Raw genomic sequence first — 12,838 nt, forward strand, 5'->3', positions numbered from 1 at the left:
TTGAGGTAATCTGGTATCTTAGTGGGAAACCAGCCGTAGTGAAGAATGCTGTGATTACTATATATACGCACTATATGGACAGAATTATTTGGACTGCAAAAAAAAGGAAATACTGAGTTTGCTGAATGGTATCCTGGGAAGGACATGGGTAAAATAGAAAGCTGCTCATTTTGTACTAACTATTCATGCACCCGATAGAGCACGTATGGGACGAACAGGAACAACGGGTATGACACTGCTACCCACACCTATTCTTACAGCAATCTCTTCTCACAGCCTTGCTGGAGGAATGGCGAGCTATTCCCCACCAGACTTACAGATACCTTGTGGAAAGTATGCCTCGACATATTGTTGCTGCAATACAAGCAAAAGCGGGCCAACACGTTACTAAATAGAATAAAGCACTTTTTCTGAAAAACATGCAGAGTCCAAGTACTTTTGTCCATGTAGTGTACTAGTGGGAGTATTCTTTCATAATACCTACTTTAGCTCTTGATAAAGCTGAACTGTGTATTCTCATAATGCATGGCCTACTTCTGACTTCTATCTACTATATGCATCTGATGGGTCATCTGATGAAACATTATCTTCATTTACTTCTAGATCTGATCAGTGATTTGTAGTCCCGCAGTTTTGTTCTGCACTCCTGCATTCTATGGGAGGAGGCAACGTTGCCACCAAGCCTTTCCCCCATTCGGTATTAATCCCAGTGGCTCTCTTACTGAGCACCTACCCTGGTCTTGTTCTTTGTTTGGTTCTGCAGCTTGTCCCACTTACTAGTCCATCAATGTTAAATCCAAGCAGACTCTCTAAAAGCCCAACATTTTTAAACACTGTTGAATGAATCTTACCTGTACATATAACACCAGCAGTATCCCAGGATGGACATTCACTGTTTCCAAGTGCAGTTATATTGCAGTCCCCCAGGTGGTATTCTGTACCTGAACAATGAAATCTGTATGTGGTGGTAACATAATATTTCCCAAAATGCCCTCCACCTGGAACGGACCCAGCAACTCCACATTTTATTTGCCTGCAGAGCACATTAGCCTCTTGTAGACTCCAATGAGAACTGCACAACACCATCCATTGTCTTTCATATAATACCTCCACTCTCCCAGAGCAGCGATCACTACCGTTCACAAGTCTATAGCTGTTAAATAAGCCTAAAAACCATCAAGGAATGAAAACATATTGTGAAAAAATACAAAATCATCAAGTAAATCAGTCATTAGAGTAAATGTGTCTGTTCTGTAGCAATAAAAGCCACAGCATCCTACAGTCTGTATGTACCAGTAAGGTATAATAAGTGTTCTAAATCCGATGCGAGTGCAGAACTAATCTGTATGGGGTATAATAATAAGGGCAGCTTAAGACACCATTGATTTCAACCGGTTCATTCTCACAGATCTTTTTTCCACTTGCAAAATAAAACATGATATGCTCTATTTAGTGTGCATTTGTGCACCCAAGACCCCATAGGAATCTATAGGGGGTGCGCAAATGACAACACCCGCGTGCACAGAATACTGTGTGATTTCTCAAGAAATTTGAAACATCGGGGATTAAGCTGCACAGACTAATAAATCATGGCATAGATGTGTCCCGTGCTGATGTGAACAAGTTGCGCTGTCCCAAGTGTATATGTACTTACGGATATCTGAAGCTGCCCTAATGGCAGCATTTTTAGAGATCATTTACTATTGTTCTGATGGAAAAGATTGGAGGTCATACTGCATTACATTTCATATTGGAAGCAAGTTATTAGTGACAAGCGCCTAAAATATATGACTAAGTGATAGCACTGACCCAGGATGTCATTTACATCTACTGTACCTTCTCAGGGCAGCAGCCAAAATCATAGCTGACCCTGATAATGTAACCACTACATCTAATAGTCAGTAGGGATTGTGACCGTTTACTGATAAGTTTCTTTGCCTTCTGCAATATATTCATTGACCAATAAATGGCTCATACATACTAGTTGGAGGTTATATGTGGCAGTGAGGGGGTTACTTGTTTAGAATATAGAGCTAATCTAATGTATTACAATTTTAAGGTAAAAATCATAAATTTATTAGAGATGAGTGAGCACACTGGTCTGAGCTGGATGATCGTTCGAGTATTAGGTCACTCGAGATGCTTGCTTCTGGAGTCGAGCACCACGCGGTACTCAAGTCAATTTCATTTCCTTCCCTGCATGTTTAGCTCCAAGTTTTAGCCACTAAACATGCAGGGAAGGCATTACCACTTCCTGCTGTAACGTGCCAGCCCTATGCACGTCTACAGCAGTGAGTGGCTGGTGGAATCAGGTGACCGCCGAGTACTTAAAGGGGTTGTCCCGCGGCAGCAAGTGGGTCTATACACTTCTGTATGGCCATATTAATGCACTTTGTAATGTACATTGTGCATTAATTATGAGCCATACAGAAGTTATAAAAAGTTTTTTACTTACCTGCTCCGTTGCTAGCGTCCTCGTTCCCATGGAGCCGACTAATTTTCGCCCTCCGATGGCCAAATTAGCCGCGCTTGCGCAGTCCGGGTCTTCTGCTCTCTTCAATGGAGCCGCTCGTGCAGAATGCCGGCTCCGTGTAGCTCCGCCCCGTCACGTGCCGATTCCAGCCAATCAGGAGGCTGGAATCGGCAATGGACCGCACAGAAGAGCTGCGGTCCACGGAGGGAGCAGACCCCGGCGGCCATCTTCAGCAGGTAAGTATGAAGACGCCGGACCGCCGGGATTCAGGTAAGCACTCTCCGTTTGTTTTTTTTAACCCCTGCATCGGGGTTGTCTCGCGCCGAACGGGGGGGGGGTTAAAAAAAAAAAAAAAAACGTTTCGGCGCGGGACAACCCCTTTAAACTAGTGCCGCCTGCACTAAGAAAAGAGCTGCTGCTGAGATAGGGAAAGTGTTAGAGTAGGGAGGATCCTGTCTTCAAGAACCCAACAGTCCTTCTTAGGGCTACTCTTCATTGTGTGCATTACTTTTTTGGCTGGCCAGAAACAGTAGTGCACCAATTTTTTTTCAAGCATGTAGGCCTGTGCAGAGCATTTCACATCTACCATTCTCTGTGTGCGGTGAATTAACCATAGTTTGCTTCACTAAACAGCCAGTTAATTGCTGGCTGGGCCAGTGTAGAGCATCTCACATCTTCCATTTGCTGTGTGCGGTGAATTAGCCATAATTTTCAGCGCTAAACAGTGGGTTAATTTTCCCTGGAGCTCTGCAGAGTATCTCACACCTGCCATTCACTGTGTGCGGTGAGCTAGCCGTAATTCTCAATGCTTAACTGTGGGCTACTTTTTCCTGGGGCTCTGCAGAGTATCTCACATCTACCATTGTCTGTGTGCGGTGAAGTAGCTGCAGTTATCAGCACTATCCACTGGGTTAATTTTTTCTGGCACTCCATACAGCCTCTCTTATCTACAAGTCTCTGTGAGCGGTAAATTACCCCTACGTATCAGCGCAAGACACCGGTTTAATTTTTTTCTGTCACAGCATAGAGCCTCTGGTATCTACAAGTCTCTGTGTGCGGTGAATTAGCCCCAGTTCTCAGCGCTATACAGTGGGTTAATTTATTTGGGCCCTGCTCTATCCTTTATCCGACATGATGAGGAGTAGGAGTAAGGGTCGAGGATGTGGACGTTCACGTGGGTGTCCAAGTGAGGGTGTGGGCAGAGGCTGAGGTCCTGGGCAGGGTGAATCAGAGTCGGCTGCTGAGGGATTAGGAGAGCACCGCTCCCCAGCTTCATCTTACATTTTGCGGGTCCGTGTGGTAGACCTTTATTACAAGCACAGCAGTGCGATCAGGTCCTGTCGTGGATTGCGGATAACGCGTCCAGCAACATATCCAACAGTTTTCCACGCAGTCCACTCCTACTGGGCTAGGAACTGGGCTAGGAACTTCCTCCCAGCCTCTTCACTCCAGGAAAATGACAGATTCTGAGCAGGTAGCCTCCCAGGTACTGTTCTCGGGTCCCTGCCCTGCATCGGAAAAAAACGTATTCTTACCCAGCTGAAGAGTTTGTCGTTTTTCCGGGATTCGCCTATACTATTGCTACAGAAATGTTTCAGGGTTTCGCCTATACACGTGCCACAGAAATGGTTTTCCAGGGTTCGCCTATACTATTGCTACAGAAAATGTTTTAGGGGTTCGACTATACTGCGTGTGCACAAAGGCTTTCCTATTGCGTTGTTCAGCTATCTGACACATACACAAAATGAATTGGGCAGAAGTGTGGGCAGAGGCCGAGGTCCTGGGCTGGGTGAAACTCTGCCATGTTTGTGCACTCTCTTTTCTTCATGTTTAATACTGTCCTTAGGTTTCATGGGCTCGCTTATGCTGTGGGTGCACAAAGGTTTCCCATAGCGGTGATTAGCTATCTGGCACAAATACAATGAATGACAGGGGTAGGGGGCAGAAGACTTTCCCATTGCATTGTTCAGCTATCTGACACATAAACAGAATGAGTTGGGCAGAAGTGTGGGCAGAGGCCGAGGTCCTGGGCTGGGTGAAACTCTGCCATGTTTGGTCACTCTCTTTTCCTCATGTTTAATACTGTCCTTGGGTTTCATGGGCTCACCTATGCTGTGGGTGCACAAAGGTTTCCCAGCATGATGTTCAGCCATCTGGCAAATACACAGAATGAATTGTGTGGGTACACATGGGTTTCCCATAGCTATATAACTCACAGCACCTTGGGTCACACAAGGTGGAGGCTGGGACCGAGCCTGACCCTGGGCCTGCTCACATGCTTCCCACACAGAGGATTGCGTGTCCTACCTTGGTCACAGTTTCTCGGGCTTATTATGCCACTTCCCCCTCCTGCTTGGGGTCTGGGGATCAGCACTGGTTGACATCTATTTGCTCGTGTTACCACAGTTATCTGACACACTGGTTTGGACCAATCAAAAGAAGCGTAACTGAATTAATGAGACGTTCACAGCAATACTAGCATCCGAGTCTGCTTTATGCCCACGATTGCTGAGGGTGTGGGCAGAGGCTGAGGTCCTGGGGAGGGATGCAACTGTGCCTGGTTTAGCCTGTGTAACTTCTTCATAGTTCATCCAGTTTTGGAGCGATGAAAGCCACTGTAACTGATTTAATGAGACGTTCAAAGCAGTACTAGCATCCGAGTCTGCTTTATGCCCATGATTGCTGAGGATGTGGGCAGAGGCCGAGGCCTTGGTGCAACTGTGCCAGGTTTGAACTGTGGAACCTCTTTGTGGTTCATACAGTCTTTGGAGCGATGAAAGGAACCGTAACTAATGGCACATTGCGTCAACCAGATGGAGGCTGGGACCGAGTCTGACCTTGGGCCCGCTCATGTGCTTCCCACACAGAGTATTGCAGGTCCTACATCGGTCACAGTTTTTTGTCGGGCTTATTATGCCCCCTTCTCCTCCTCCATAGGGTCTGGGGATCAGCGATGGTCGGCATGTATTATTTCTTGTGTTACAAATTACCACAGTTATCCGAGATACTGGATTGGAGCATTCACAGGAAGTGTAACTAATCTAATGAGACTTTCACAGGGTCACTGTATACCTGTGGTGGCTACTTTTGCAACACCTCCTGCTTCAAACTAATCTTTGGTGTTAGTATGCGCTGCTGCATTGCAGAGATGTGTAGAAGTACTGGCACCTGAGTCCCCTTTATCCCCACGTTTGCAGCTCCTGACAATTTTGTGATGGAGGTGGCATTGGATTGGATTTATGATCATACGTCAATTTATCATCAATTTTCATCACCACTGTGGGCTATTGCCCACACTTTTAAAGAGGGTCGCTGCCAGCCCTTCCAACCCTCTGCAGTGTGTGTCTTCGGTTCCTCCTCATCCAAGACGAGCTTATAAATAGACATGAGTGTGGTGTGGCTATCAAGCCAGCATGTGGCATGAGGGAAGCTGAATGCTGCGCAAGGAAAATTTTGTGTGCACTGTGGATGCAGGCTCGTGCAGGGGGTTGGGCAGCAATGCCAGCATGTAACCCAGGAGAAGAGGCAGTGGTGTCACCCACAGGTGGTGATTGGCCTTGATTGCAGCTAGTGTGATACTTAGCTAAGATGTGCCAGCGCGTGTGCCTTGCTGCTTATGGTCTGCCCCAAGTAAATTTGTTGGGGGGGGAGGGGGTGACCGCCAGGCTATTGCCACCAATTTGGCTTAATAGTGTGACCTGGGAGCCTCAGATGCACCCATGCATGTTGTCCCTGCTGTTCCCTATCCATTTCTGTGATGTTTCCATGACTTTCTAATGTTTTCAGGTGTTTCACAGAACCTCCCCTATGCGGAGCATCGGTCAGCTTGAAAAATGCTTGAGTCTCGCATTGACTTCAATGGGATTCGTTACTCGAAACGAGCTCTCGAGCATTACGAAAAGTTCGACTCGAGTAACTAGCACCCAAGCATTTTGGTACTCGCTCATGTCTAAAATTAATAAATACTCCTACCAAAAAAGTAAAATTGTATTACAAAAGAATTGGTGTGTAGCACAAAGCACAAATAAAGTAAAGTGAATAATTACAACTAAGTTGAAGTGAAAACATTAAAATACAAAATTATAAAATTCTCTGGCCTGCAGTCTGTGCAACTGGGCAGGACATCTGTATCGGTGGTGGCATGTTCATCCTGGACTGCTAACATGAACAGGGTACAGGGGGCAGCCAAAACGGACGCGGGAAAGTGCTGGTACAGGCGGCTAGATGCAGAACAGACAGAATGCACCTCTGCAGGAGGGTAAAGGCCTGTTTATCTCGACCGTGCAACATAAATGAAAAATAACCTAAGAGAAATCCTTTCCCTGCAAACCCCTACCCCGGGAGTGAGCCCTGCCCTATTGGCAGGTCGATCGCTTTCGACAGGTGCGGACCCACACTTGTACCTAGGCCACTACAAATCCCTACCAAGGCACCCTGAACACATTGGGTACAGTGGACAGAAATAAAGTACAGACAAACAATAGACACAAACAGGGAACAAACCAAAGTACCAGAGACAGACACATAGCAGCTCTGAGCAGGCTGACTGCTCAGGGAATACTGGAAATTAATTGGCAACTCCCAGGCAGCAAGAGCTGGATCTTATAGGGAGAAGCCAATTGGCTGACAGAAATGTCAATCACCAGCCATACCTCTCTGACACTAGCAGGACTAATGTACCTAGACTAGAAAGCACAGGAGCTGAGAACCTTGGCTAATCTGGATTGAACCTACACAAACTAGGTGTGCTGGCAAACAATTAACCATGTGCTGACTGAGACGTGACACGTGGTCAGGGCTGGAAGTGTTATATACGTCTTCATTCTATTGAAACCAATAGAAGTGAAGCTGATCCTCCGGTCCTGACCACTGATGTAGCTGCCCAGCCAACATGAACTGACAGCGGACCGTGGAATCAGCTGATTAGCAGGGATCCCAAAGGGCCAATCTCCAATGATCTGTTACTGATGACCCATCCCAAGAATAGGTCATCAATATTAAAAAGTGCCAAAACCCCCTTTAAATTCTCTCTAGGCAAGACATAGTGACAGATGCTGAGGTCTATGGTGTAACATGTTAAACAAAAACATTACACATCCAGCAGATGCAGGGCTGCCAACATTACTTTTTTTTGGACAATATATCCATAAAATATTTATGGACAGATTGAAAAAACACAATAATCCAAAAAGATTATAAGAGATACATGCCAGTAACCCGGAAAACTGATATGAACACCGGAGCAGCAATTACTCTGAAATGTAAAATGAAAATTACAATAACTTTCAAAAGCTCCTCTCACTTAAAAAAATAAATAAAATCAGACACCATTTTTTTATGGACACTGGAAAAAATGCCTATTTTTTAAATGGACTTTCAAGGACTTTATGAATGCTACCTGTCAGTGACCCATCAACCAAAGGGTCCTATGTGAAAAACTTTACACCTTTGTTAGCATAGAAGATATTTTCACCTGATAGCACAAAATTCTCTACAACTGATATCATGAAAAGTTGTGTAAAAAAAATGAAGATAGGTAAAGTTTGGACAGTCTGTCAAAGTGTGGTGAGCTGGAAGTATAAAGTTTACTTCTTAACGAAACATTGTGAAATACCTTCTCTTTAAGAAATATAACTTTCAACTCTAATCTCCATGCATGAATACAGTTTATGCAGGCCCTTGCAATATCGCTGCGGTTGCTTGCAAGGATACCGCAACTTTGTAGTGGTACTAAGTTGCATGTGGTGCTACAAACTCACACAACTTTGTAGCACCACATGCAAGGATTTTTGGGGGAAAGCGTGGGGTGCTTGAAATATAAGCCCTACTCTGAAAATAAGCCGTAGCTGAAGAAAAAAAAGTATATATCACCTAGAAGCGCTGTCCGTGGCTCCATAGCAGCTTCTTCTTGGGTCCCCGACACAGATCATCTTCCTCTCTTTTGGCCGGGGATTGATAAATCCCTTCCTCTTGGAAGCGCTGGCTGTAATTGGCTAACACTTAGCCAATGAATGGCTGTGACTGGTTCATCAAGTCCTGGCTGTGATTGGCTAAACGTCAGCCAATCACGGCAAGTGCTTTCAGGAGGGGGGATTTTTCAATCCCGGCCAGAAGATAATGAAGAGAAACAGTGTCGGGACCAGGGAGATGATGCAGCCAGGCTCACATCACTTTTTAGGTGATGTATACTGTTTTTTTTAAATTTTTTCCCTGAAGCTAGAAGGTTCCTTTTCCTGTCATGGATGCAAGGCTTGCCAGTTTATTGAAAAAACTGGCACCTTCAAAAGCCCATCAACTGGAAAAACATATACCATCAGGGACTATATCAACTGTAGGTCTACAAATGTGGTCTACAGTGCTACCTGCCCCTGCCCCAAGGATTATGTGGGAAAAACTGCTCAACAACTACGAAGATGGGTACTAGCCCACGTGGGCAACATCAGCCGTAAGGAACCAACAAGTTTGGCTACTCATATGCGAGATGTACATGACAACAATCCAGAATTGGTTACCTTTAGGGGCATTGAAGTCCTGAGACCATCAGGACGGAGAGGCAACATTGACCGCAAACTCCTACAAAAAGAGGCGGCTTAGATTTATCATCTGGAGTCCTCTGCTCCAAAGGGACTTAATGAATGCCTCTCCTTTGTTCCTTTCATCTAGAACATCATTTAAATTCCCTCCTGCCATACAACCATTACTGCTCTCTTTTGATCTCTAGCTCTGTGCAGTTCCATATTCTCATAATATATTTTTACAACCACCCATGTAGGCTTAGACTCTATTGCACTCGATTATATCATAAAATATGTTAATCTCACTATTGATGGATACGTACCTGTTTGCTGTATCACATTATGCCCCATCATAGGCATTTTATTTACTCTCTAGTACCTGAGTGCCCGTATTTCATCTGTTTTTCAACTCACTTACCTGATGCAGTCCCTAAGATACAGGTTATCATTTAATAATTACTATTTAAAGTATCGGAACAATGTCTGAAAGTTTTTTATTCAATGCTGGTAAAGTGATATTATGATGTTGATGGTGGCGCTAGACCGTAGTGCGCTTCAGGCAGTGCTATCTTGGCTCTTCATGCACCTGCGCTGATGGTCTATATCTAGACAGCGCATGTTGCTGCATTGCTAATAGGTTGGTTCGTGAGTGCGCATGCGCACTTGTTCTTACTGAGATATCGCAAGAATATCAGTACATCGTCACGTGATAGTCATGTGACTGATGACGTCCATTGGACCGCAACGTTGGCATCCTCCGTGACATGTTCCTCCTAGTATTTCCGATTGGCTGAGCGCTACAAACTCTAGGTAACTAGGGGCGGTATTTACGCTACTTAAACAGACACCGGACTAATACCTACCAGGTCTATCAGTCTTTACTGGGCCTTCATGCCCTTAGGCTGTGTGTTATCATAGAGTTCAGTTACACACTAGCTGTCCATCTAGCAATAGTGCGAGATAGATTCTACTGTCCTGATGAAGCAGAAACGCGTCGAAAGTCAGTCGTATAGATATCTAATCTATTATTACCAACACCATTTGGATAGCTGAATAGCTATCCATTTCTTTACCATACAGGCACTAGTTAATGCTGTGGGTTAGATAGACCATCAGCCTTAGCTACCTCATTATAGTAAAGCTGTGCCTAATATCCCTCTAGCACTGTGTGCGGCTATCAATGAGGGTATGATATTATGCATAGGGCAGCTTTACTCCTAAATTTATATTGACACTCTGGCATTGATTACGTCAATATATGTGTCAATACTATAACCCATACAGCATTATTTGTTCAGAGCCGAGCTGTAGGAAGGGGAGTGAAGGGACTCTATTCACTTCACCATAACTAGTTCAAACACCATAACACGCTATTAGTGGTCTTTATAAAAATACTAGTAGGTCACATTGGATTTACTGTTCACTCACTGTATATTATATGTGATTATCCTCTATGCCCATACACTCATCCTACTATTCATCCAGACTCGGAATCACAGGTGTCAAACACAAGGCCCACGGGCAAAATCCGGCCCGCCACCACATTTTCTGTGGCCCGCCGGCGATCTTCTATCGGCTAGTTCTGTCTAGTGCAGACAGAAATAGAGGAGTGCTGATAGCAGACTGACAACGGCCGCGGAGGAGGGAATAAAACTGCAGAGAACATGATCTCTGGTGTGAGGAGAGCGACTCTGAGGAGGAGCAGCTGCAGGGTGAGAGCCTGGTCAGTGCTGAACTCCTCTAACCAGCCCTCCCTATGTTCATGGCTGCAGGCCTGGGGAGACATCAGGGACCCAAGTATGCAGGTGGGCCCCAAGAAGAGAGCAGCTGGTATACCTGTCAGTGGGACCACATTGGATGCAGGTAAGTAAAAAAATGCAAAAGTGTCCTTGTGTGCATATGTATGTGTGTGTGTATATATATATATATATATATATATATATATACATATATATACATATATAAATATATATATAGTGTGTGTGTCTGTGTGCATATGTGTATAATAGTGTGCGCCTGCGTGCATATGTGTATAATAGTGTGCATCTGTGCGCGTATGTGTATAAGAGTGTGCGTCTGTGCGCGTATGTGTATAAAAGTGTGCGTCTCTGTGCATATTTGTATAATAGTGTGCATCTGTGTGCATATATGTATCATAGTGTGCGTGTGTGTGCATATGTGTATAAAAGGCTGCGCCTGTGTGCCTGCATGTGTATAATAGGGTGCGTCTGTGCGCGTATGTGTATAATAGTGTGCGTCTGTGTGCATGTATGTGTATAATAGTGTGCGTCTGTGCGCGTATGTGTATAATAGTGTGCGTCTGTGCGCGTATGTGTATAATAGTGTGCGTCTGTGCGCATGTATGTGTATAATAGTGTGCGTCTGTGCGCATGTATGTGTATAATAGTGTGCGTCTGTGCGCATGTATGTGTATAATAGTGTGCGGCTGTGCGCATGTATGTGTTTAGTAGTGTGCATCTGTGTGCATATGTGTATAATAGTTTGCGTCTGTGTGCATGTGTGTATAATAGTGTGCGTATGTGTATAATAGTGAGCGTCTCTGTGCGTATGTGTATAATAGTGTGCGTCTCTGTGCATATGTGTATAATAGTGTGCGTCTGTGCGCCTATGTGTATAATAGTGTGCGTCTGTGCGCGTATGTGTATAATAGTGTGCGTCTGTGCGCCTATGTGTATAATAGTGTGCGTTTGTGCACATGTATGTGTATATTAGTGTGCGTCTGTGCGCCTGCATTTGTATATAAGTGTGTGTCTGTGCGCCTGTATTTGAATAATAGGGTGCGTCTGTGCGCATGTATGTGTATAATAGTGTGTGTCTGTGTGCATATGTGTATAACAGTGTGAGTCTGTGTGCATATGTATATAATAGTGTGCGTCTGTACACATGTATGTGTATAATATGTGCGTCTGTGCGCATGTGTGTGTATAATAGTGTGCGTCTGTGCGCATGTGTGTGTACAATAGTGTGCGTCTGTGCGCGTATGTGTATGATAGTGTGTGTCTGTGCACATGCATGTGTATAAGAGTGTGCGTCTGTCCGCATGTATGTGTATAATAGTGTGCATCTGTGCGCATGCATGTGTATAATAGTGTGCATGTGTGTATATAATAGTGTGCATCTGTGCGCGTATGTGTATAGTAGTGTGCGTCTGTGCGCATGTATGTGTATAATAGTGTGTGTCAATGTGTGTATGTGTATTATACTGTGCGTCTGTGTGCATGTGTATAATAGTGTGCATCTGTGCGCGTATGTGTATAAAAGTGTGCGTCTGTGTGCATATGTATATAGTAGTGTGCGTCTGTGCATGTATGTGTATAATAGTGTACGCCTGTGTGCATGTATGTCTATAATAGTGTGTGTCTGTGTGCATATGTGTATAATAGTGTGCATCTGTGCGAGTATGTGTATAATAGTGTGCGTCTGTGTGCATATGTATATAATAGTGTGCGTCCGTGCATGTATGTGTATAATAGTGTGCGTCTGTGTGCATGTATGTGTATAATTGTGTGCGTCTATGCGCATGTATATGTATAATTATGTGCGTCTGTGCGCATGTATGTGTTTAATAGTGTGCGTCTGTGTGCATATGTGTATAATAGTGTGCCTCTGTGTGCATGTGTGTGTATAATAGTGTGCCTCTGTGCGCATGTGTGTGTATAATAGTGAGCGTCTGTGCACGTATGTGTATGATATCGTGTGTCTGTGCACATGCATGTGTATAAGAGTGTGCGTCTGTCCGCATGCATGTGTACAATTGTGTGCATGTGTGTATATAATAGTGTGCATCTGTGCGCGTATGTGTATATTAGTGTGCGTCTGTGCGTATGTA

General features: G+C 44.6%; 1 protein-coding gene across 1 annotated transcript in view; it reads right to left on the bottom strand.

Moving 5' to 3' along the window:
• The window catches only part of LOC136576111 (antigen WC1.1-like), a 175,048-nt gene that overhangs the window by 145,574 nt on the left and 16,636 nt on the right, over nucleotides 1-12,838 (bottom strand). The window contains exon 2 of the mRNA XM_066575132.1: nucleotides 852-1,166. Within this exon, the coding sequence (XP_066431229.1) occupies nucleotides 852-1,166 (315 nt within the window). The remainder of the gene's footprint in view (nucleotides 1-851; nucleotides 1,167-12,838) is intronic.

This window comes from Eleutherodactylus coqui, chromosome 8 (genome assembly GCF_035609145.1).
Source record: "Eleutherodactylus coqui strain aEleCoq1 chromosome 8, aEleCoq1.hap1, whole genome shotgun sequence".
Lineage (NCBI taxonomy): Eukaryota > Metazoa > Chordata > Amphibia > Anura > Eleutherodactylidae > Eleutherodactylus > Eleutherodactylus coqui.